Source organism: Lagenorhynchus albirostris, chromosome 1 (assembly GCF_949774975.1).
Source record: "Lagenorhynchus albirostris chromosome 1, mLagAlb1.1, whole genome shotgun sequence".
Taxonomy (NCBI): Eukaryota; Metazoa; Chordata; class Mammalia; order Artiodactyla; family Delphinidae; genus Lagenorhynchus; species Lagenorhynchus albirostris.
Window position 1 is genome coordinate 179,496,431 of NC_083095.1, and position 23,304 is coordinate 179,519,734.

General features: G+C 39.0%; 1 protein-coding gene across 2 annotated transcripts in view; it reads left to right on the forward strand.

The window, feature by feature from the left end:
- The first annotated feature begins 6,702 nt into the window (after positions 1 to 6,702).
- The window catches only part of SPAG6 (sperm associated antigen 6), a 73,894-nt gene continuing 57,292 nt past the window's right edge, over positions 6,703 to 23,304 (forward strand). For both annotated transcript variants that reach the window (XM_060121339.1, XM_060121348.1), the window contains exons 1-2: positions 6,703 to 6,727; positions 6,807 to 6,902. In XM_060121339.1, the coding sequence (XP_059977322.1) occupies positions 6,703 to 6,727; positions 6,807 to 6,902 (121 nt within the window). The remainder of the gene's footprint in view (positions 6,728 to 6,806; positions 6,903 to 23,304) is intronic.

Genomic DNA, 23,304 nt, shown 5'->3' on the forward strand with positions numbered 1-23,304 from the left:
AGTCAGGGTAAGCTTGGGAAAATGTGTTTACCAGCTGTTTCTTTCTAAATATGCCTCATGACAGTTATCTTAAAATATATTCATTTGGGTTCTCTTCAAACTATGCCATCATTTTCTAATGAGAAAGAGGTTATGAGATCTGAAGGACCCCACTCACTTTTACTAAATAATCATTCTGCTCAAATTATTCACCAATTAAAATTATCACTTTGGAGACCACTTCTAAGGAAATTCATTAGAATAAAGTAAGTTTACAACAGAATGATATAAGCAACCTTTAAAATAGGCTTAAGGAAATCCTTTTTCATGAACTTAATATACACAATTCATATAGGCTCTCTAAACTTAAAGACAGACCTTAGTGCAACCAAGTCTATTATATTATCATGGTCTGCATTGGGTTCTGAGAATACACTTTCCAAGAAAGATAACTGACATCTTAATTGGTATCAGTCTTAGATGTTTGCCATACGTTTAAAGCATTATGTATAAGCATCATATTAAAAAAAATCAAGGTTTTTCTATCCAATTGTGCTACAAGAAGTCTCTATCTTAATTGTCCCCATTTGGTGTCCTTAGTATTGCAAGGCAATCTTTAAGCCAAAAGTTTTTTAGTAAGTTTGGTTCTCTGGGATTTGACCATAAATATACTGACATTACTTGTATACATCTAATTTTATCTGTAAACTTCCAAGACCTTTACCCTTGACTTATAATCAGAATAAGCAATTACGTATTATTTCACCGGGAAAAATAAAGCAGTCCTAGAATAAAAAGCATTTCTTTACTATTCATTTCCTGTTTTATTAATGGGAAAGGCATTAGTGTTTTCTTCATATTGGTAGTCATTAATCTTTTCTTATGTTGTCCATATGAAAACCTTTATTCTTCGCTTTAAAAAATAAATATGAGGTAACACTGGAGTAGGACGTAAAGTAGTTCAGCTTTAGCAATATTCAGATGTTTCCTCAGAAATACCAAAAAAAAAAAAAAGGCAGGAGTTGTGTTGTATAGCTTACTTGGACTAAGGAGGATGCAAATCATAGCGCAAGTTATCTCCACTTAAAAAATGGGAAGCTGTGCCACTGAGTCTTCCAAGTCTAGCCTACGTTTTAGCGGAGCTCTCTCTCGGCTCTGATAATCTGTGGGGGGAACCGACGTGCAGGGTGGATAGACAGCCTGTGCTATTTTTGTGAAAGCAGAAACCTTGAACACTGTCTCTCTGTACTTTTGCAGTATTTCCTAGGAGTCAGAGCATACAGTCAATTATTTTTCAGAGTAGTCAATGAGCAAGAAGTTTTGGCTTGAGATTTGATGTAGCGAAATGACGTCAAAAATTAAAAAAAAAAAAACAAACCAAAAACACGAGGCTTGCACATGCGCAGTGACATGCAGCTTTTTTTTCTTTCCTTTTTTAAAGTAAGGTTTGGGCTCCTCACTCAGCCTTTGGGATCCGGCCTGCGCCGCCGGGGTCTAGGGAGCTGGCTGATGTAAGGTGGTGTAGGATTCCCACACCCCACTCCCGGCCAAGAGAGTCTGATCCCCCTCCCCCGCTAACGGGGCTCTCTTTTTTTAAGTCCCTGGAGGAGCAAGTCAGGGGAAGCAGGGCCGAACGGAGCGGCCGCCGCGAGCTTTTCTGGCTGCGCAACGCTGCGGGGCCTTTGCTCCCGGGGTTCCAGCTTCCGCCCGCTTCGGGCTCGCCCCTGCGAGTTGGCCACACCATTCCCGGGCCCACGGGTCAGCCGCGCCGCGGGGAGGCTCGGGCCGGGACCCGTCCGCGAGAGCCCGCGCAGCGATGCGGTGCTTGCTGGAGGCCTGGCCGGGGGAAGCAAAGCGAAAGGACAGAGGCCTTCTTCATCTTGCAACCCGCCCCCAGCAGACGCCGGCTTGCGGCATCTGCGGCCCCTTCCCTCCTGATCCCCAGGCCGGCGGCCCGCAGGGCTACGAGCAAGCCGAAGCTGGGACCTCCCCCCTCGCTCACACCCGCAGGCCCGCGGCCGGCCCCCGGAGGCCCCGCTGGAGGGGGGCCGCCCGCGCGTAGCCTGCGCCACGCTTCCGCACTCTACCCCTCGGGCCGCGCGCCCCCGCCTCTTCCTCCAGCCGGCGCTCCCGGCGCTGCCGCCCCCGCGCCCCCTTTTCGGCCCAGCCCAGCGACCCACGGCGGGGGCTTAGCGGCTTTCTGATTCGAACGATGGCCTGACCCCAACGCCAACAGGTTCCCGCGCCCCCTCCCCGCTGAGAACTGCGCGGAGTGCGCGGGGGTGCCCGCTGGAGTCTGAGAAACTCTGGCCTAAAGGAAAAGCCGAGGACATCGGCGGAGCATCGTGTTCTTCCTTTTTCCTGCGGCTCCGACACCCCGTCCACATTGAACGCAGTTGCCTGCCCCGAGGCTAGCGCCGTCGAGCCGGGGACCCCGTGCCCATTGCGCGCGCGAAGACCCGCCTACGTCTAGCTTCGCAGCGTCGGCCCAGAACCTTCCGCTTGCGGCGGGCGGGGTCGCCGCGCAACCCTGGCAGGACCCGCACATGGGGGATGCGTGAGCCGCGTCCTCCTGGGTCTTGGCCTAGATGCGCGCTTGGTGGGCTCCGGGTTTTTTTTCCTATGTGGCACCTTACATCTTTTGTCTCTTGCGTCCAGTACTAATAAAAACGTGGGAAAGGAATAGCACCGACCTTGTCTCAGAGAAGTCCAAGGCCAAGATTTTAAAGGGGTGGGGGTCCTGGGGAGCGCTGAGAAGGAGTGGCTGACAGACTTCTATGGCAGGGTGCCTAGAGGGTATCTGGTGGTGCGGGGTTTGGGTACAGTCTTAAAGGAATACTCACATAAGTCTTTAAAAAGAAGATATTCACATAACACACACGCACACCAAGCAGCAATAAATTGGTCTTTATGCATGTCCCACTGCCTTCGAAAATGTTATGCTGTATTTAAGACATTAGAATCATCAATTTTTAGTATCAATCACTTTGTGCTATAATGGTGGCTTTGGAGGTGAACTTATTCGTGTGTGGAATCCCCCTAATCACGGTTTGCTTTGGAAGTGGAAAGGATGAGTTCAATCTATGCATCCACTGAATTCCTGGAAAAGGAAGCCATGTACAGGCGTATCTTTAGAACTTTGGGGCCAGCAAAATCACTGTCATTTAAACATTTTATTGGCCTTAACACAAAGAAACGTAAACACTTTAAAGTCTGAAGTATAAGGAGTTGACTTTAAAAGGCTTGAAAAGCAAAGAATAGGAAACAAGACACAAACACAACATCAGCATAGAAATGTTAATCTTCTCTTTCTGGATGGAAGTGTCCGAGTCTTTTCTGCTCTGCTGACAAACTTGATGGCACAACCGGTTGGTCTGCTAAAACCCAAATGTAAACTCCTGAGGCTTTTACTCAAAAGAGGAGCAGAGCAACATTTAAGATGTCATATGTTTGCTTTCATCATTATAGGTAATATTTTGAGTCCACTAACTTGGTTATGTAATACCTTTATTTTTCATTCAAGTATGTAAACATTATTAATTTTAGATTTGATGTTGGCAAAATGATTATTGTATTCTTATGACTTGCATAATTACATGCAGTTGCCAAATGAATGCATATTTAAATACTACCATTATGTTTTAATTCTTTGGGGGAGGAGGGAAGGAGATTTCATATCTAGGCAAAAGTCAGCTAATTTTTCTTAAAAACAAGATACCTTTTATTAGTTAAGTGATGTTTTAGATATTCTCACTTCTTCCCCTAGGTTATCCTAAGTCCCTCTTCTTTGTTCCCAAGGCACTTAACAGTGCTGAGTGCAATAATAGCCCTTAAAACAGGGCAGGCTGCAGTATATGCTTATTTAATGAATTAAACTTTCTTTAGATGTCGATCTCCCACTAGGTTTCATGTCCTAGAAGACAAGCACATTCTATTAGTAGTAGTGTCTGGCACACACTGATATTTAATGTTTTTGGCTTGGGAGAGGAATATATATACACTTGATTCATTCAACAGCAGTTTTTTAAATGTGGATATTAATATCTACTTAGAACATATAAAGCTTTAACTTTTAAAATTCTTCTAGAAGCTGAAGGAAAAGAAAACATGTCTGTTAAAATTAGTAAAATTTCTTTTAGGCACGTGCAGAATATATTCCCATGATAATGGGTTTTTCTGAATTCCCAGAGCAGATTTTTAAAGAGAAACAGAACAGGATTTTTAAACTGGCTTTATAATGTTGTCTTTTTTGAGTCTCATTTTCATAAAAAGATAAATGCAGAAATGATTTTGAAATTACATGTGATTAGCTTTATACAAAAGGGGACAAAGTCTTCCACACAAATCTTTCTTGGAAACATTTTTGCAAGTTATTCAGATAATAAGTATCATTCTCAATCAAATGTATAGTTTAATGTGTCAAGTACACTGTATATCTGTATTAAAGTCAGCTGGTACTTTAAGAAGAGTAATCTTAAATAGCACCTTTTCTTCCTTTTTTTTTAATTGAAATATCCCTTTGAATAATTTTCTTTCTCACTGCTTAACTGTTAGAGGTGTGTATGTCATCTTAGGGCATTCAACTAGCTTTGTAAAACAGAATGGTATTTTATTTTATAGTTAGTAAGTTGAAAAGTGAGTCAGAAAATATAGATTGGCTTTGTCAGTAAAAGTAATCTTTCAGTTTTGCCATATCTTATATTTGAATTACTAACAGTTCATTTATGTTTTACAATTAATCTGTTACAGTTCTCCATTTAATTTTAAGGATTTTAAAAAAGAAAGCTAGAATAAAGAGCAAAGATCTAGCTTCTTTAGTATCTCCAGTTTCAGATATAAAGTAGGAATTCTATATTGTGTTTCATCAGGAACAATACAGTTTAACCCACAGGCACTGTTAATGACAAATACTCAGAATCTATAGTTAAAAATAATTTATATACCACTTGAACTTAAGTTTTCAAACTTTGTAGGATTCCGTAAGTAGACTGTTACGTTTATAGGTTTAGCCTTTTTTTCACTATTGAGCTCTTATCTCAACACGTTTCAAGTAGAAAATACATAGTAAAAAGAATTACTAAAAATGGCAGCTGTAGTCACTTCGGAGTTTGAATTGTTAAAGGACTGAAACCAAATATGGAACCTTTTAGTTTTAAGGGGATTTCTTTTTTCACAATGCAACAAGGAACTGAAAATAAAATTACAGTGAAGGTGTATTTGCCATTTTAATTATTTGTTCAACTTGTCCCTCCCCCCGCCCCCCAATTTCTAAATTAGTACACACAAAAACTTTAATTCTAAAGGACCTGTTTCCTTAGGGAAATGTGGAGATCCCTGTTAAACTTTATGCCTCAGAGTTAAGTAAAGGGATTGTGGGTATCATTGGCTTCTGAACTCCGGAGCAAAAGACATGCACCTGTTCTGGGGGTGGTAGGGACCCGGCTGAACATACCTATTTCTCTCTCTGATTGCTAGTCCATTCCACAACTATTTGGGGCTTCACAAAATACCAGGACTTTATCAGAGAGCTCAAGTCAGAGTGAGATTTGAAACATTATTATATAGGACTCACCCCAGCTAAGTTTGCATGCTCCCTTCTATTAAAGAAGAGATATCAAGAGGTTTCCTGTCTTGGCACTACTCAGCAGCAGCTGTGACTATCCGCTCACTTGACATCTGGCGAAATTGTAGTTTCTGATGGAGGAACATTTAAAGTTGAAACCTGTCACTGAAACATTTGGTATACAGTTTTCAGACAAACTAGAAACCAGTGATAGACTACCTAACTTTTGTCAAAAGAAACTGGGTAAAGAATTAAAGTTATGTCAGCAAGGGAAGTCTGGTTAAGATAATTTCAATCAAGGCTTTCCAGGTAAAGATTCTCTCAGTTTCTTTTGGAAATGTCCTTCAGCAACAGAATGAAGCCTAAATTTAAAAGACAAAGACAACATGTTTAAAAATCACATAAAAGTGAGGAAACAGCAAAGTTGGTAGTACTTTGGAGAAAGTCAAGGAAGACAGGACGTTTATCATATTGTTTCCTCGTCTGCTTTCCTCACTGAATCTCTATGAGTGCTTATTAAATGCTTTCAATACAGTATAATTAAATGTATGAACATAGCTGTCTTGACCCTCCAGGAATCCTGAAACCTGAAATGCCTGGTATATAAAAGCTGGACTAAAGGGGAAAACATTTGACTTTAAGGTTGTACTGACAGTAATGTATTTATCAGATTACACAGTGTCCTATATGAGATTTTTCTCGACCGTCGAAGCCCAGGCGACTCCATCGTAAAAGTTTGCTTGTCTCGCCGCACTTGGACCGGGTTCCTGGGCACGTGGGGCTCCCTCCGGGTTCCGTCTGTGAAACTCCCTGACCTCCTGGCGGACTCCTGTGCCTATAGGGTGTGACCTTCGACGGCGCACGGCTCCCGCGGCCGCCGGGCGAGCTCCGCACGTCGGGGAAACAGCACAGGCTGAGCTCCCCGGTTGACGGCGACCGCGCACGGGGCGCCCGAGCACCGCGCCCTGACGTCACGCCCGGGACCGCCGTTGCCGCGAGAGGGCTGCGTTCCGGTTCCGGTCGGTTGCCCGGGAGACGCGGGTACACAGAGAGACCTGCCTCCCGTCGGAGTCCGAGCGGTCGCCACGGTCGCCCCCTCCGCGGACTCTCAGGCCGGGCGCGGACGAGCCGGGCGCCGCCGAGTTGGTGGCGAGGGCGCCATGAGTCAGAGGCAGGTGCTGCAAGGTAGGTACAGGCGCCCCGACGGGAGGCGGCGGGGCCCAGGGGCCGCGGGCGGCGCGCTGCAGCGTGTCTCTCCCCGCAGTGTTCGAGCAGTACCAGAAAGCCCGGACCCAATTCGTGCAGATGGTGGCGGAGCTGGCGACCAGACCGCAGAACATCGAGACACTGCAAAACGCGGGTGAGCCCTCACCTCGCACTCGCGTCGCTCCATGTCCCTGACCTCGCCTCGCCCGTAGCCCCGCACCCCGGCCCCGCGTCACTTGGTGCCGCGGCTTCTCCCCGCACCTCCATTCCTAGTCTCCCTGGGTCCTTGGCCCTGCCTCGCCCCTCACCCCGTATCCCCGGCCCCTCGTCGCCCAGTGTCCCCGGGCTTCTCCTCGCCCCGGGTCCCCGTCGCCCCGCTCCCCAGCCGGCTGAGCTGTTGGGGAGCGGCAGGATGGGGACAGGACAGCGTCCCTAAATTTTCCTCCAATCCACCGCGGAGGCTGTAGAAGCGTTCGATCTCTTTAGCGGGTCAAGTTTCCAGATTGGTGTGAGAGGGACCCGACGTCCCTATTTCCATCTTTATCGCAACCAAGCAAATGTCAGGTTGTCTGAATCTACCCTAATCAGACCCATTTTATCCGGATGCCCTGCCTTTGATCACCTTCGACTTGACTTTCTCACACCAAAGGAATTCCAGAGCAGTTGACCCGTTATTTCTTGTCTTGCATTAGCGAAAGAGCAAAGATATGCTTGAATATTTTCCAAGAGATTCCAAGTAGGCAGAGACTTAGCTTTGAGAAATCCTTGTGGTGCTGTTATTCCACGTCTCGATCCGACCTCATGTACACTCTACAGGAAGAGGAAGAGTGTGTGCCTGTGTGTGTGATTTGCTTCTTATCTTTTAACATAAACAGAGAAGAAAATGGTGGTACCCTCCCCTCGTCTCTGTCTCTGATTAAGGATGATTCCACCACCATCTGAAGGTAGAATTTTATTGCTACTGTGTCATGAGAAATCTTCAGTTTATGGGATGTGATCTTTAAAACTCATTAAATTAACACGGATTTGAAGAAAATTCAGAACATATTTCGGGGCAAGAATGTTTAGACATACTGTTTACTCTGTGTTTCTTTGAAGGGAATTACTACTGCACCTAGCTGGCAATTTCTTCTGTCACTGGGAGGGATTCTGGTGTTTATTATTGCATGTTTTTATTTTGGGAGGGGGATGTATTTAGAATAGGGAAAGTGTATTTTATAATCATTAAAAAAAACTTAATTTTGAGATATTTGTAGATTTACATGCTGTGGTAAGAAATAATATAGAGAGCTAGTGTACCTCAAAACTGTAGTATATCGCAACCAGAATATTGACATTGATAAAAATCCAACAGTTTTTCAGTTTTCCTTGTACTTTAAGTGTATGTGTGCTTTTAGTTCTATACAATTTTATACCATGTGTATCCATCACCACTATTGTCAAGATACTACTTTCATCACCACAAGGATCCCTTGTGATGCCTTTTTATAGCCACACCTATTTCCCTCTTGTTCCTAATGCTGGGCAACCATTAATCTGTTCTCCATTTTGAAAATTTCAGAATTTATAGTCTTTTGCTCTACCGTTGTTTCATGTGAATTCATCTTCTTTGTTCTGCACGTGTGTGTGTGCTTGTATGCATGCACGTATACTCCTTACAGTGCCCAGAACAGTGCTGGACACACAGAGTTTCATATATACTGACCATGTTAACTTCATTAGAGCATATTACATTTTTTGAATGCGCTGATTTTTGGATTTTTTTCCCTTTCAGTCCTACTCAATGGCCTTCGTGAATGGACACTTGCTATTTACAAATATTAATTTTCTGGACAGTATGTATACAGCTAAACTAAAACATGATTTCTTAAAAAGGGAAAATGATTGACATTCTTTTATAAATTTGATACTGAAATATGGATGTACAGATAACTCTTAAGATACAGAGTATCATGTTTTAGTGTAATAGTGACAGATTATCTCTTCCCATAAGTATACAATGTAGAATATATTGTGGAATTTAATCAATCCAAACAGGCTAAGTCATCACCAAAGTATAAGTGACTTAGATATGGCATTCTTAAATAGCCACCTATTTCTACTTATGGTCTGGCTTATGAAGGAATGGAATACAAAAGGAATATAACTTAATGTTTTGAAGTTATCTGCACTTGCCTAATATCTTGATGGAATGGTAAGATTTTTCTTTCCCCTGAGGAACTTATTTTAATGTATTTCATATTATCTAAATTCAACTTAAGCCCCCCTTTAAAAACTTTAAATAGGGACAGATGAGTATTCCAATATATTTATTCTTTTAATTTAAAAAAACCCTGTAAGCTTTGTTATGAAAACTTCTCTTAATAGTCAACTTAACCATTTAAATGGTTTATTTTTAAAACATCACCATGGATTTAAAAATGCTTTTGAATGAGCCAAATATGTGTACATAAAGTATATATTTTGATCAAGCTTTTTTTTTTTTTTCAGTCAAGTGACTTCATTTTGGTATCATAAGATACCAGTGCATTTTATTCCTGACTTTGACATACTGTCTACATACCTGGGAGGGTTTTGTTTTCTCACTTGTCTTCCCTAATAAACTGTTTAAATACATATGTATCATAGATCCAAAATAATGTGAAAAAAAGTTTCCATATAGGTATCATGATAAATCAGTAGTTTACTGGTTTAGAATTTTTAAATTCATTCAGTGTGAAAGGAATCTTAAAGGTGAAAGTTATCAATGAAGTTTTATTTCATTTAAAATTTCTGATCTTTCTCATTGTGTTTTTGATGTGCTAATGAGAGAATCTGCTCTATTAAATATGTCCAAAGTAATTATAAAACAAAGTGTTGCAAGATATCTTCTTCAGAGTATTTGGACAAAAATAAGTTTGAGTTCCAATCAAAATTGTTACTAGAAAGAACTGTGTACAATGTGTCTATAACCTAGAGTTTTTTTTTCCTCACTGAGATTTTGTTCTTTCTAAATCAAAAGGACATACGTGAAAACATTAAAAAGTTTAATGTTTGTTATAAAATCTCTTTATGCTCCCTCAAACCCTATATGTTTGAGCCATTACATCTTGCAGCTATTTAAAAATGAATTTGGATATTTCACCTCTTTGAATAATAACACATGACTTCAATGGTAGTGATAATACATCGTTACTTGTACCAACTGTGGAATCTCAGCAATTGGAGGTGGTTGTTTAATTATAAAATATAAGAAAGGTGTTTTGTGGTATATTGGAGTACCAGGCCACTCTTTGGTTGTTTAGAAGGTCTTTTAAAATAAGCCAGTAAAAGCCTGAAGAACATGATTTTTAAACTGCTTAGCTGCACGAAATAAACTTCTTCTGAAGCAGCTATTTATATAAGAAAAGTGGGGGTAAAGTTTAAAATAATACTTTGTAATATTTTGCTTGTAACCTATATGTAGCCAAACAGTAAACATGGCAAATCATAGTTATGCACATTTTCAGAAGAGTAGGAATAGAAAAGTTTGCCTATCACTTTAAATATGCACCTGTATGAAGCTAATTTCCAAATTGAGGCAATTTATTTGGTTCATAATTCAAGAAAATAAGTAATATATGTTGACATAAAATGATTTTAAATTGCATGTGTCTGGGGCAGGGTGAAAATCTTCATATTAATGATCTAGAACTTCAATTTGCTATGAGAAGGAAAAGCCTGTAGTAAACATTTATAATGTATTTAAAACACATCCTGGGAGGTACATGTACAATACCGTGATTCTCCTACAAAAACTATTGTTCCAAAGGATATTAGAACTGAAAAGATAATTAGTAAAGCAACTTCAGAAAACTTAAGCAATTATGCCATTTAAATTTGATGTATTTGCCAATATACAAGGAGCCTTATACTTCTGAATGTATGATAATTAATTCAAAGCACTGACTTTTTCTTTAAGGATAGGGTAGGGATAGAGGTCTTTTTTTTTTCTTTTTTCTTCTTCTTTTTTTTTTTCCATATACTTAAGTGGAAAATGTTCCAGGGAGCTATAAAAATTCTGAATTTTTATGCACCTACCAATATGTCCTAAAAACAAGATTTTTCAGAATTTTATTCTGTGTCCCAAATCGTTGTTCCTACATGGACATTTATCTGTTTTGTTATCTAAGCATTGGTACATAAGTAGAAAATAATGCAACCAGGGCTGGGACCTCACTGTTTTCTTAGGAAGAGTTTGATGACTAAAAAGAAAAATCCACGCTGTAGATAAACCTGTAAGAGTGGGTTTTTGAAATGGCAGATTGTGGGGTTACATTTCAATGTCATAGATTAAATGTTTTTGAAAAGTTATTTTAGTGTTTCCTAAAAGCACTTTACATTCGTTGAATGTTTTTTCAAGACCTTTGCTCCTCTGACTACTAGAACCTTTTCCTACACTTCTTTGCCTGGTTAATTCCTACTCATTCTTTATGGCTCTGTTCAGATGTAGCTTCCTCAGGGAAACCTTCCTTGAGCCCTCCCAGCGGGTTGAGTTTATTGATTTATCTTTCCCTGCTTCTAATAGTTCTCTTTCATAGTCCTTATCACAACTGTAATGGTTTAGTTTCTGCTTTCTCTACCAGATGTAAACTTCATGCCTAGCATAATGCTTAGTATAGAGCAGATGTTCAACATGTTTAAATAGAATGAAGGAAGGAGTAATTATTTTTCTAAGTGTTTTCACATCTCTTAGAAGATTAGATTCTTATAACAGCTCAGGTAAGTAGAGTAGGTATCTTGTTCACTGTGGTTAAAGCCCAAAGAAGGTTGGATAATTGCCCTCATCACAAAGTGAGTTAGTGGCCAAACTGGGACTAGGACCTGTTTCTTAATTGCTGTCTGACCTTGTGCTCTTTCTGTGTTACCTCAGAGGTATCAGGAAACTATTCCTAGATGTTCTAGGAGTTCCAGATAAACCTCAGTGTTAACTGTTAAAACAAGTCATCTATTTAGGCCTTTGGGTACCAGTGACTGTCCAGTAATTGTGCATAACTGCTTTTGAGGTCTCGTTGAGTACCATTATGGGATCTTGAGTGGAGGCCCAGATGCAGAGGACTAACTTTAATTGGTAACTACCTGGAGGTTTGAGGGAGTGGAAGTTGTATTTAGGGCTTAAACTGGCCTCAGAGCTCTAGAAGACCTTTTGGTTTCCTCTGGCTTCTAAGGAAAGTCTTATCAAACCAGAAGCTCTTTAAAATCACCTGGGGAAAAAAAAAATTAAAATCACCTGTGGAAAGTGTGTAATCCACTGGAAGTTGAGAACCAATAGAGTACTTGAGAGAGTTGTTGGACTGAGACCTGCTGTTATCAGGAAGAGTGCCCAGGAGACTTCCTCAGGGCCCAGGGAGGCCAGCTGCCCTGGGATTGACTGCCTGCTCTCCTGGGTGTTTTGAGAACATGTGAGGTAGAGTACAGGGAAGAGGGAGGCCCTTGGTATTTGTTGGTTCGTTGATGTGAGTGTATACTCAACGCTTCCCTTTGTTCTTTATTTAATCACACTTGGTGTGAAGGGCTTTTCTTCCATGTTCATTGGGGGCAGAACTTTGGGATTTCTACTGAGTAGATTTACTGGCCCTAGGAGAAATCCAGGGCCATACCTTGAGAAAACAAATTGGCCTTGTCTTGTAGTGGGTGGAATGGCCCATTTGAACACAAGTCAGACTTCCCTAATTTTCAAAGTGAAGTATTGGTTTTGCCATACACCCCAGTTTTCTATTATAAGGGTGGCTCAATTTGAAATTTATTGTTTATTCAAGTTCTGTTAAAAAATCTAGGTGAAAACAAATAATATTTGTGCTTGTGTATGTGTGCCTGTGTCTCCAAAGGAAATGATCTCTCTCTACTTTTCCATATATTCTGAGTTGTATCTCTGTGTCAAGTTAGAATCACTATTATATTATGTAAGTAGACTAGATTACATTAGTTTTCTATAAAAATGTCTTTGTAGAATTAGTCTAATAACTCTAAAAGTCCCTCTATTTTTTTTGAGGGCTTATTTAAAAATAGATACTTAGACTTTCCCACAACTTTAAAAACCTATCATTGAAGATGTCCATTTTGCTGTTAAATTTTTTAATACAAAGATACACTCTTTTATTCAACCAATCTTTTATTAACTATTATGTTTCAAGTCAGGCCTAGGTATGATTTCAGGAAAAAAAAATTTGTTCCTGCTTCCTTTTATTTCACAAAGTGGTTCTCATTCTACTTTTGCTGCTACAAAACTCAGTGCTATGTTCAGAGTTCAGCTGTAGCAACTATCACTATATTTCTGATTTAAAAAATAACCAGCCCCCGTCTCCACTCCATGGCTCTTAATTATTAACTTTGTATCCATATCTTTTAGAGTAAACTGTCTCAAAAAAAAGTAAACTAGGTAGAGTATGATTAAAACAAAGAATTTCATCTGAAGATAGATTTTTGAACTGATTGCCTTCCAAAAGTTTCCTCTTCACATATTACCCATGAAACCTCTTGGAGCAGACAGTCCTTTTAGAACTGTCCTCTTTATTCTCTATACTGACCCCATTCCTAAACATTCCAATCTTCTCCAGGAAGATGGGTGTAATAGGTATATATTGTAAAAGAGAAAACACATTGACAGAAGAAGACAGAACTAATTTAAAATTTGCAGCTCTCTAGAAGACTTTAAATTAAAATAGAATTATATGTATGTGGGGTGGTTTTAGGTGAGGGGATAGTTTAAATGACTCATTTGAGTTCCTTAAAGCTTTATGAATTTATAATAATGACACTTATGTACCTGACCTCGTGTACCTAACAAAAGAACTATGAACACTTTATCCATTTTGTTATTTTAACTAAAATTTACCTAAAAAGAGAAAATTGCACATTAATTTTCAGAGTTTGTTCGTTCATCATTCAACAAACATTTACTGAGTGCCCAAGTGCCAGATGCATGCTTAGATGCTGATCATGCAAAAATTGAAGGCATAGACTCTGCCCGTAAGGAGCTTATTTGCTAATGGTGAGATATATAAATACATACTTTCTGATAAGTGTCTGATATATAGACATATGGGACACATATGAAGGGTACCTAATCAAGTTTTAGGAATGAGGAGTGCTGGTCATGGGAGACTTTTAGGAGGAGGTGTTATCTGTGCTTAATTTCTTAGGAGTTAGCTAGATGAAGAAATGGGAGAGGAAAACTGCATTTGGGTAGAGGGAACATTATGTGCAAAGGCAAATAGGCAAGAGAAAAGATGGTACTTGATAGAAAAGGCAGATGTTTAGGTATGGCTGGAACTTCTTGGGGTAATAGGACAAGAGAGAGGCAAGTCAGTGGCTGGAGAGGAAAACAGCCCTAATTATGAAGGACCTCATCTGAAGTTTGGATTTATCCTAAAACCTTTGAAAAGTTTTAACTAGAGGGATGGAGGGATTCATTTTGTGTTTTAGGGAGAAGATTTTCACAGTAGTGTGGAGAATAGATTGGAGGGGATTGAAACAGGATCGGGAAGACCAGGTATCCATTTTTGCTATAGCAGTCATGCTGGATGAGAGGTCTGTCGGACTTGTGACTTAGTAGAAGGGGGCTGGCAGGGGCAGGTGAGGAGAGAGAGGAGTTCAAAATGACTCCAAGGAAAACTGTAATTCGAAAAGATACATGTACCCTAGTGTTCATAGCAGCATTATTCACAATAGCCAATGCATGGAAGCAACCTAAATGTCCATAGACAGATGAATGGGTAAAGAAGATGTGGTATATATATACAATGGAATATTACTTAGGCATAAAAAAAGAATGAAATAATGCCATTTGCAGCAACATGGATGGACCTGGAGATTATCATACTAAGTGAAGTAAGCCAGACAGAAAGACAAATACCATATGATACCACTTATATGTGGAATCTAAAATACGATACAAATGAACTCATTTACAAAACTACAAAACAGAAACAGACTCACAGACATAGAAAACAAATTTATGGTTACCAAAGAAGAAAGAGGGTGGAGGAGGGATAAATTAGTTTGGGATTAACAGATAAAAACTACTATATATAAAATAGATAAACAACAAGGTCCTACTGTATAGCACAGGGATACACACACACACACACACACACACACACACACACATCTGAATCACTTTGCTGTATACTAGAAACTAACACGACATTGTAAATTAAGTATAGTTCAATAAAATTGTTTTTAAATACTGTTACAGCCGTCCACCTGGCAGAGGGTCCAGTACAACATAGGCACTCAATAAATGTTGAAACAGCTTTGAAATGGCAAACTTGTTGCCTGATGAAAGGCAGTCCTTCATGCTTTCACAATAAAATGACTTTTAGAAAGAAACAAAGAAACAAACAAAATGACTCCAAGGCTTCTGGTCACTTAGGCAAATTAGCACACTTCATTAATGGAGAAGGGATACAAACAGCTCGGGGGAAATGGCGATTTCACTCAGTAACAGTGCTGAGGTTGAAGTGTGTCTGGGAGATCTATGTGCCAGTGACTCTGGTAAGCAGTTTGGATAGATAGGGCTCTGGGCCTCAGGAGAGAGATCTGAAATGAAAATGAAGGCTTGGATATGTGGAACTTACATGGTCATTTGGAAACTATGTTAAAAGCCCATTTTATATTTCTTCACGTTAACTATAAACACGTAAGTTCTAATCATTTTTATCTGAAGTATCACGTAAATTGAACTTGCCATAACTTTTATGCTCTACATACTCACTCAGTATAAATCTCCCATATAGATGGTGGGGGCAGTGACCTAGTCAAGAGTCACAGTTGCACTGGACAAATCAGTGGAATTTCGGTTTAATACAGTAATCATGGAAGAGACCTACAGTAACGTTAATGGCAGAATCATGTGAATTCAAGAGATGGTATGCATTCTAAACCTAGCACAGAGGCCAGTTTTCATTGGTAAATGGGGTGACTGACATTGGAGAAATAGGAGGGCATAGACTCGCGAGCTATAAATAGCATCTACCTGGTAGGATTGTAATGAGGATTAATGGGTTAGTATTTGTAGATTTTTTTTAGAGGAGTGCCTGGAGATGCTCTAGAAGTATATGTTAAATAAGTGAGTACATACTGTGCTTCCTTGCCCTCTCAGAAGAGTTGCTGGCTGCCAGTGAGAGGGTCAGTGATCTCTGTCTCATCTTCCTCTCACCCCTCCCCACTCAACAGTGACATGTCAGGTGTGGTAGTCCTTCACTCACAAATGACTGAATTGACAGTGAATCACCAAACAAAATTCAGAGGATACTGAAGTTAATGAGAATAAATTTAAAAGGAGAAAATATATTACCCTTGATCATAAGAGTTTCTTGAATCATTTATGATTACAGTTGAATTTTATGTAAAAAAGACTATATATACATTTTGTGATTCATTCTGACCATTTAAATAAATTATAAGGATCTTTGTGTGTTGTAAGGGATATAACACCTAAAATCATAATTGACTTTATAGTTATGGCAGTGAAAAAGTGTTTCACAGAAAGCAAGACAAATAGATACGTGATACCAAAATTTACTCATTCTTTTTTTTTTTTTTTTTTTTTTTTTGCGGTACGCGGGCCTCTCACCGCTGTGGCCTCTCCCGTTGCGGAGCACAGGCTCCGGACGCGCAGGCTCAGCGGCCATGGCCCACGGGCCCAGCCGCTCCGTGGCACGTGGGATCTTCCCGGACCGGAGCACGAACCCGGGCCCCCTGCATCGGCAGGCGGACTCTCAACCACTGCGCCACCAGGGAAGCCCACAATTGACTTTATAGTTATGGCAGTGAAAAAGTGTTTCACAGAAAGCAAGACAAATAGATATGTGATACCAAAATTTACTAATTCTTAATCAAATGAAAGAATAGTGGCCAGAGGTATATAATCATAGAGGATGAAAGAAATCAAATCAAGGCCTGAAAATTCTTCTCTAAAGAAAAGCAAGGGAGGAACACAAATATTTTCAAGTGAAAAATGACCAGTGAAGGAAAACGAGAACATGCATTAAAACTCATCAGTGTCATAAAACTTGCTTCAGTAAAAATATAGACATGTAAATGTAATAACTTGTTAAAGAAATAAAAAAAACTAAAATCAGAGTAAAGCTGATGAGTGTAATTGGAATTACTCTGTGATAGGAGAGTAGGTAGTGCTTGTAATAGTAAAATCCAAGTGGATAGTGGTCTCTATAGAGTCAAGACCACAAAGTGTTTCAATAAGAGTTAGATGTGCGTTCAGAACCGTGCTAGGTAATTTGAGAAATAGAAGAAAAGTGTAAAACATAAGCACTGCTCTAGAGATGTTCATTATTATACTGAGGAGGTAAGATTTATTCACATAAAATAGAGAACCACATAAATATCAAGGATGGCTACTGTGCTTTGCACAACTTCGGGAGTGCCATTTATATCATGGTCTATGCGAATGGCGTCCCCTGGATTTGTGCAGTATGGAGCCTGCCCAGCCACACATGGTGGGCCTGGGAATTATTCAAAGTCTTCATTTCCATTTATTTACTTCCCCGAGAATGAGTAGTGCAAACAATAAAGCTCCCCATAGCTTCCCATTTCTCTTAGAACAACATCACAGAAATCTTCATTTAACCTATAGCTAAACTTATCTGGCCCCAACCAACCTCTCCAGCTTTATCCCTTGCCGCGTCACCCCTCCCACTTTACATTTCAGACCAGTATAGATTTATCATGGCTTCTTCAACAGTCTGCAACAATCATGCAGCCCTTGTCCAAGCCAGAAACTGGGAAGTATCAGTGATTCCTCCGTCTTCTTCACAATAATCAGTTTGTCTTTTAAATATCTCCTTAGACCTTTCACTTTTCTCTTTCCCTTTTGCCATTACTGTACTCCAGGCTATCTTCACATCTGGAACCTATCCTATATTAGCTTCCTAAGTGGTCTTCTCTCTTTTCATCCTTTCTCCCCAGTGTAATCTGAGATGCTTCAGTACAAAGTGCAAATCTGATCCGTCACTGCACTGACATTAATGCTCAGATTAAATTTAGAATACTTAAAACAGTTCATTGGACCCTTCAGGACTTTTGTCTCTCTCTGTTCATCTCAGCCTTCTTTCTCCAACTCCTCTCTCCTCTCTTGTACTAAAGTCAAACTGTATTCTCAGTTTTGTCATCATATCAAACTCTTTTTGGTTCTGAGCTTCATTTATACAGTTTCTTCTAGTTGGAGTTCTCTCCAATCCCTACGCCTTCCAATTTTTTTCAGCAGAAAATCTGCCTGAGAGCCTTCAGATCTCAATTTAGATGTCAATTAGCCTTTGCACCTTCCCTCTGTCCCTCAAAGCCTGGGTTAGATGCTCTACTGTGTTTTTGCAAAGCATCCTCTATTCCTTTAGTTGCACACATCATAATGTGTTGTTTATCTCTCATGACCCCTTTATGAGTTCCTTGAGGTCAGGGACAATTGTGTTTTAACACGTTGTAGATTCTTAATATTTCTTAAATGAATGGTGAATGAGCTATTCATTCCATAGTAATTCTAAAATACATCGTAGAAAAGGCTCAATCTGTGGGGCCGTGCAGCCTTAAATATTTCTCCATTACAGTGTAAGGTACTGATTGATTAATGAGTCATCTATGTTAATAATAATAAAATGTTGATGAAAAATATGGTCAACATAGGGAATTGATTCCTTTAGAGCACTTTTATTTATCAAGCATCCAACTGGTGTTTATTTTGTCCTAGATAATCTTCCTAGCACTTTAGAAATTTTAGCTCATTTTAATTCTCACAACAGCTTTATACGGTGGTCCTAGAATTTGTCACCATTTTACAAATGAGGAAACTGAGACACAGAGTGGTTAAGTAATCTCGCTGAGGCCCCACAGCCAGGAAATGGCAGAGCCCAGATTTGAACCCAAACAATCTCCCTCCAGATACATGCTATTAACCATCTCAGTCTTTTGTCTCTCAGCATAGGCAGTGATGTACCAAGTAGGGCAAGATTCCTTCTATTTCTAAAGCACGAAGTTTCTTTCATATTTTAATTGGGCCCCAACAGAATGTCTGAGTAACGTTGACGTTGATGGTTAAGGGTGAATCCTTTGCTGAGTATTGGTTAACTGTATGCAGAAATCACTTCTTCCAAAACTTGAATGAACTGTAGTAGCAGTTTCATAGTAAATGGATACATGGAAAGTAGTTTTAGATTAAAATAAAACGTTTGAGTTTAAAATTTTCAAGCTTTGTAAAATTTATAACAAATCTTTAACATATTTTATGTTTGTGATAATTTTGAATAAAATTGGAAAGTAAAAAATATTCATTTTAAGTCTAAGAAACAAGGAGGGGCCTCAAGGTACACTATCAAGAGAGTGAAAAGACGGCTCACAGAATGGAAGAAAATGTTTGCAAAGCATATATTTGATAAGAGCTTAATATTTAGAATATATAAAGAACTATAACCGCCACCAACAAAATATCCACTTCAAAAATGTGCAGAAGGGCTTCCCTGGTGGCGCAGTGGTTGAGAGTCCGCCTGCCGATGCAGGGGACGCGGGTTCGTGCCCCGATCTGGGAAGATCCCACATGCCGCGGAGCGGCTGGGCCCGTGAGCCATGGCCGCTGAGTCTGCGCGTCCGGAGTCTGTGCTCCGCAATGGGAGAGGCCACAACAGTGAGAGGCCCGCGTACCGCAAAAAAAAAAAAAAAAAAATGTGCAGAAGATTTAAATCAATTATATTTCTTCAAAGAAGATAAACAAATAGACAATAAACACATGAAAAGTAGCTCAATATCACTAGTCATTGGAAAATGCAAATTAAACCATAGTGAGATACCCCTTCACACCCCTCAGGATGGCTGTTATAAACAACAACAAAATATTGGTGAGGATGTGGGGAAATTGGAACTCTTGTAATTTGCTGGTGGGAATGTAAAAGGGTGCCGTCACTGTGGAAACAGTTTGGTGGTTCCTCAAAAAGTTAAGCATAGAATTATCATTTAGTCCAGCAATTCCGCTCCCAGGTATATACTCAAAAGAATTGAAAGCAGGGACTCAAATGGATACGTGTACACCACTGTTCCCAGCAGCATTATTCACAATAACCTAAAGGTGGAAACAACCCAAATGTCCATCAACACATGAATAGACAAACAAAATGTATATACATACAATGGAAAATTATTCAGTCTTAAAAAGGAATGAAATTTTGATACATGCTGCAATACAGATGACTCTTAAAAACATTATGCTAAGTGAAAGAAGCCAGATGAAAAAGGACAAATGTTGTATGCTTCCACTTATATGAAGTATCTAAAATAGGCAAAATAATAGAGACAGAAAACAGAATAGAAACTGTCACAAGCTGGGGGTAGGGGGAAATGGGGAGTTATTGTTTAATTGGTATGGAGTGTCTGTTAGGAATGATGAATAAGTTCTGGAAATGACAGTAGTGATGGTTGCACAACATTATGACTGTACTTAATGCCACTGAATTGTACACTTTAAATGGTTAAAATGATCAATTTAATGCTATGTATATTTTACCACAATTAAAACAAAACAAAACAAAAAAGTAACCAGGGCAACCAGAAATCTTTACTATGACTTAAATGAACCCAAATAATTGTTTTTAATGGAACAAAGTTGAGATGTTAAATATCTTTATAAAACACCTCAGATTGAAGTAATATCTATATAAATTATGCACATGTAATATGAGAATATTAGTTTTTTTTTGTCTTTAGAAATGTTTGACCTTTTTTTCCTGACTTACATATGCAATTGGCATGCAAAATTAAAGTGATTAGGGCTATGTTGTATTAAAAGGAATTAAGGGAAAGAGTTGTGATTATTTTGAGGCTATTCTATAATCTCTTCCACTAGATTATTAGTTTTTTGAGAGCATGAACTGCCTTTACTCGTGTATGAGGTCCTATTTCTTGCCACTCGGTAAACCTTGATCTATTTTTTGAATGAATGATTAGCGAGGGTAGGATTAGCGAGGTTGTTTTTTGCAAAACTGGATTACAATGTAAGTATTAGAAGCAGTGTCTCCAGTATGGCACTGGAACAAGAAATACAGAAAAGAAACTCAAAGCTATAAAGTTGGGGGTGGGGAAGATTGTAAAGATTTAGCCTGTAGGTTAAATTTCAGAAACATTTTCACACCATTTAATCAATTTATATAAAGAAAACAGAATTGTTTTATAGATATTAGAGTATAATACAGGAATAATTTTTACTATTAGATATAATATTGGATTGGCCAAAAAGTTTGTTTGGGTTTTTCTGTTAGATGTTATGGAAAAACGCAAACGAACTTTTTGGCCAACCCAATATTAGCTAGTATGTGTTGGCTCCTTCAGTGGAGACCCTAATGAGTCATTAGCTGCTCCCTAGAGACCTTGTCTATCAGATATTGTAGCGGTAATTCCGACTGTTGTAACTTGTGGACTCTACATTTTCATGCATTCACTCACCAAGGATCAATCACCATGAATTCCTAATGGACAGACAAGTAAGGAAAATTTTCTTTTTATGTTATATATGCTTCTCTTTCCCTCCTTCTCTCCCTCCCTCCTTTCCCTCCTCGCTTCCTCAGTTCCTTTTGCATCATTATCTGTATATCTAGGACAAACCTGCAATTAGAGTAATAAAGTATGCTTAGCCTATGTAAGAGATAAAAACATGTCCCTGGGGATTGAGGACTATGAAGCACTAAGAGGCAATTCAAGGACTAGAAATTTGGGGCAATATTTTCTCTAATAAGAATGACCTTATTATTTTTTTTTAAGATTTTTTTTGATGTGGACCATTTTTATTTTGTTTATTTATTTTTAAAAATAAATTTATTTATTTATTTTTCGCTGCATTGGGTCTTTGTTGCTGGGTGCGGGCTTTCTCTAGTTGCAGCGAGCAGGGGCTCCTCTTCGTTGTGGTGTGTGGGCTTCTCATTGCGGTGGCTTCTCTTGTTGCAGAGCATGGGCTTTGGTAGTTGTGGCACGAGGGCTCAGTAGTTGTGGCGCATGGGCTTAGTTGCTGACGTGGACCATTTTTAAAGTCTTTATTGAATTTGTTACAATATTGCTTATGTTTTGTTTTGATTTTTTGGCTGCGAGGCATGTGGGATCTTAGCTCCCCGACCAGAGATCAAATCCGCATCCCCTGCATTGGAAGGCAAAGTCTTAACCACTGGACCGCCAGGGAGGCCCCAGAATGACCTTATTTAAACAGATATTTTAAATGGAAACTTTAGCTTTTACTTTTATATTCAGAGATTTAAAATTTTTTTAAATTCTTACTGTCTGAACAAAGGAATATGATAGAGCAGAAACATCTGCATAGAAGTCTAACTTTGATTTTGAATACTGGAGTAGAAGGAAAGGAATTGTGAGTCATTTTATTGACCTTATTTTTCCGGGGCCAGATGCAGTAGAAAAAGGGAGGAGAAAATATACAAAGCAGAAAATTCCTTTGAGTATATGGACAAGTGAAATACATCTTTGGGGGTAGAATATCTTATTGCTAAAATGGCAAACTGAAAATATCCAACATTGGGAGACTTGTGGTGTGTTAGCTAAATATAGTAACTAATAATACATAATAATATAATAAGAAATATTATAAACTTAGATAAATTCATTCTTCAAATTCGTAACATAAAAGTTCAGAGTTCTTGCAGTTTAATTCAAAATTCTAGGTTGAATAACCCAGTATGGATTGATTTTCCATTTATATTTCAAAAGACAATAAGCCACTGCCTTCACATAATTATATCAAGTGAGGAGAAAAGGAAATACTCGAATCATCAGGGAAAAATAATATGAAACATATTTGTGATTCTCTTAAAACTATTCTGAGCATCCTCATTAATGTATTTATTATGAAACTTTAAATATATGTTAACAAATTTAGCTTTTCTTTTTTAGAGTATAGACTTGTTTTACTTAAAATGGTGCATATTCATTATAAAAAATATTAAGTTATACTCAAGAACAAAAACAAAAAAACCAACCCAATTAAAAAATGGGCAAAGGACTTAAATGGACAGTTCAACAAAGAAGATGTACAAATGACCAATAAGCACATTCACCACCACTGGTGATAGGGAAATAAAAATCAAACCACAAGGACATACCACTTCAAACCTATTAGGATGGTTATTCTAAAAAAAAATAACAAGTGTTGGTGAGGATGGGGAGAAATTTAAACACTTGTACTTTGCTGGTGGGAGTGTAAAATGATGTAGCCGCTGTGGAAAGCAGTTTAATGGTTCAATGGTGTGATGATTACACACCATTGTAAATGTATTTAATGCCTCTGAATTGTACATCCCAAAATGGTAAAAATGGTAATTTTTATGTTATGTATATTGTACCACTGTTAAAAAACTTAAATTGAGTAATAAAGCAACTACAAAGAAGAGATCAACAAATTGTTTTAGATTCAACTTTCTAGAAGGAACCCATGTTAACGTTTGGTAGTCATTCTAATACCTTATTCTGTGCATTAAACTTTTTGTTGTGAGATATTACAGAAATTATCTCTATAAAAAAGTATAGAGAATAATATAAGC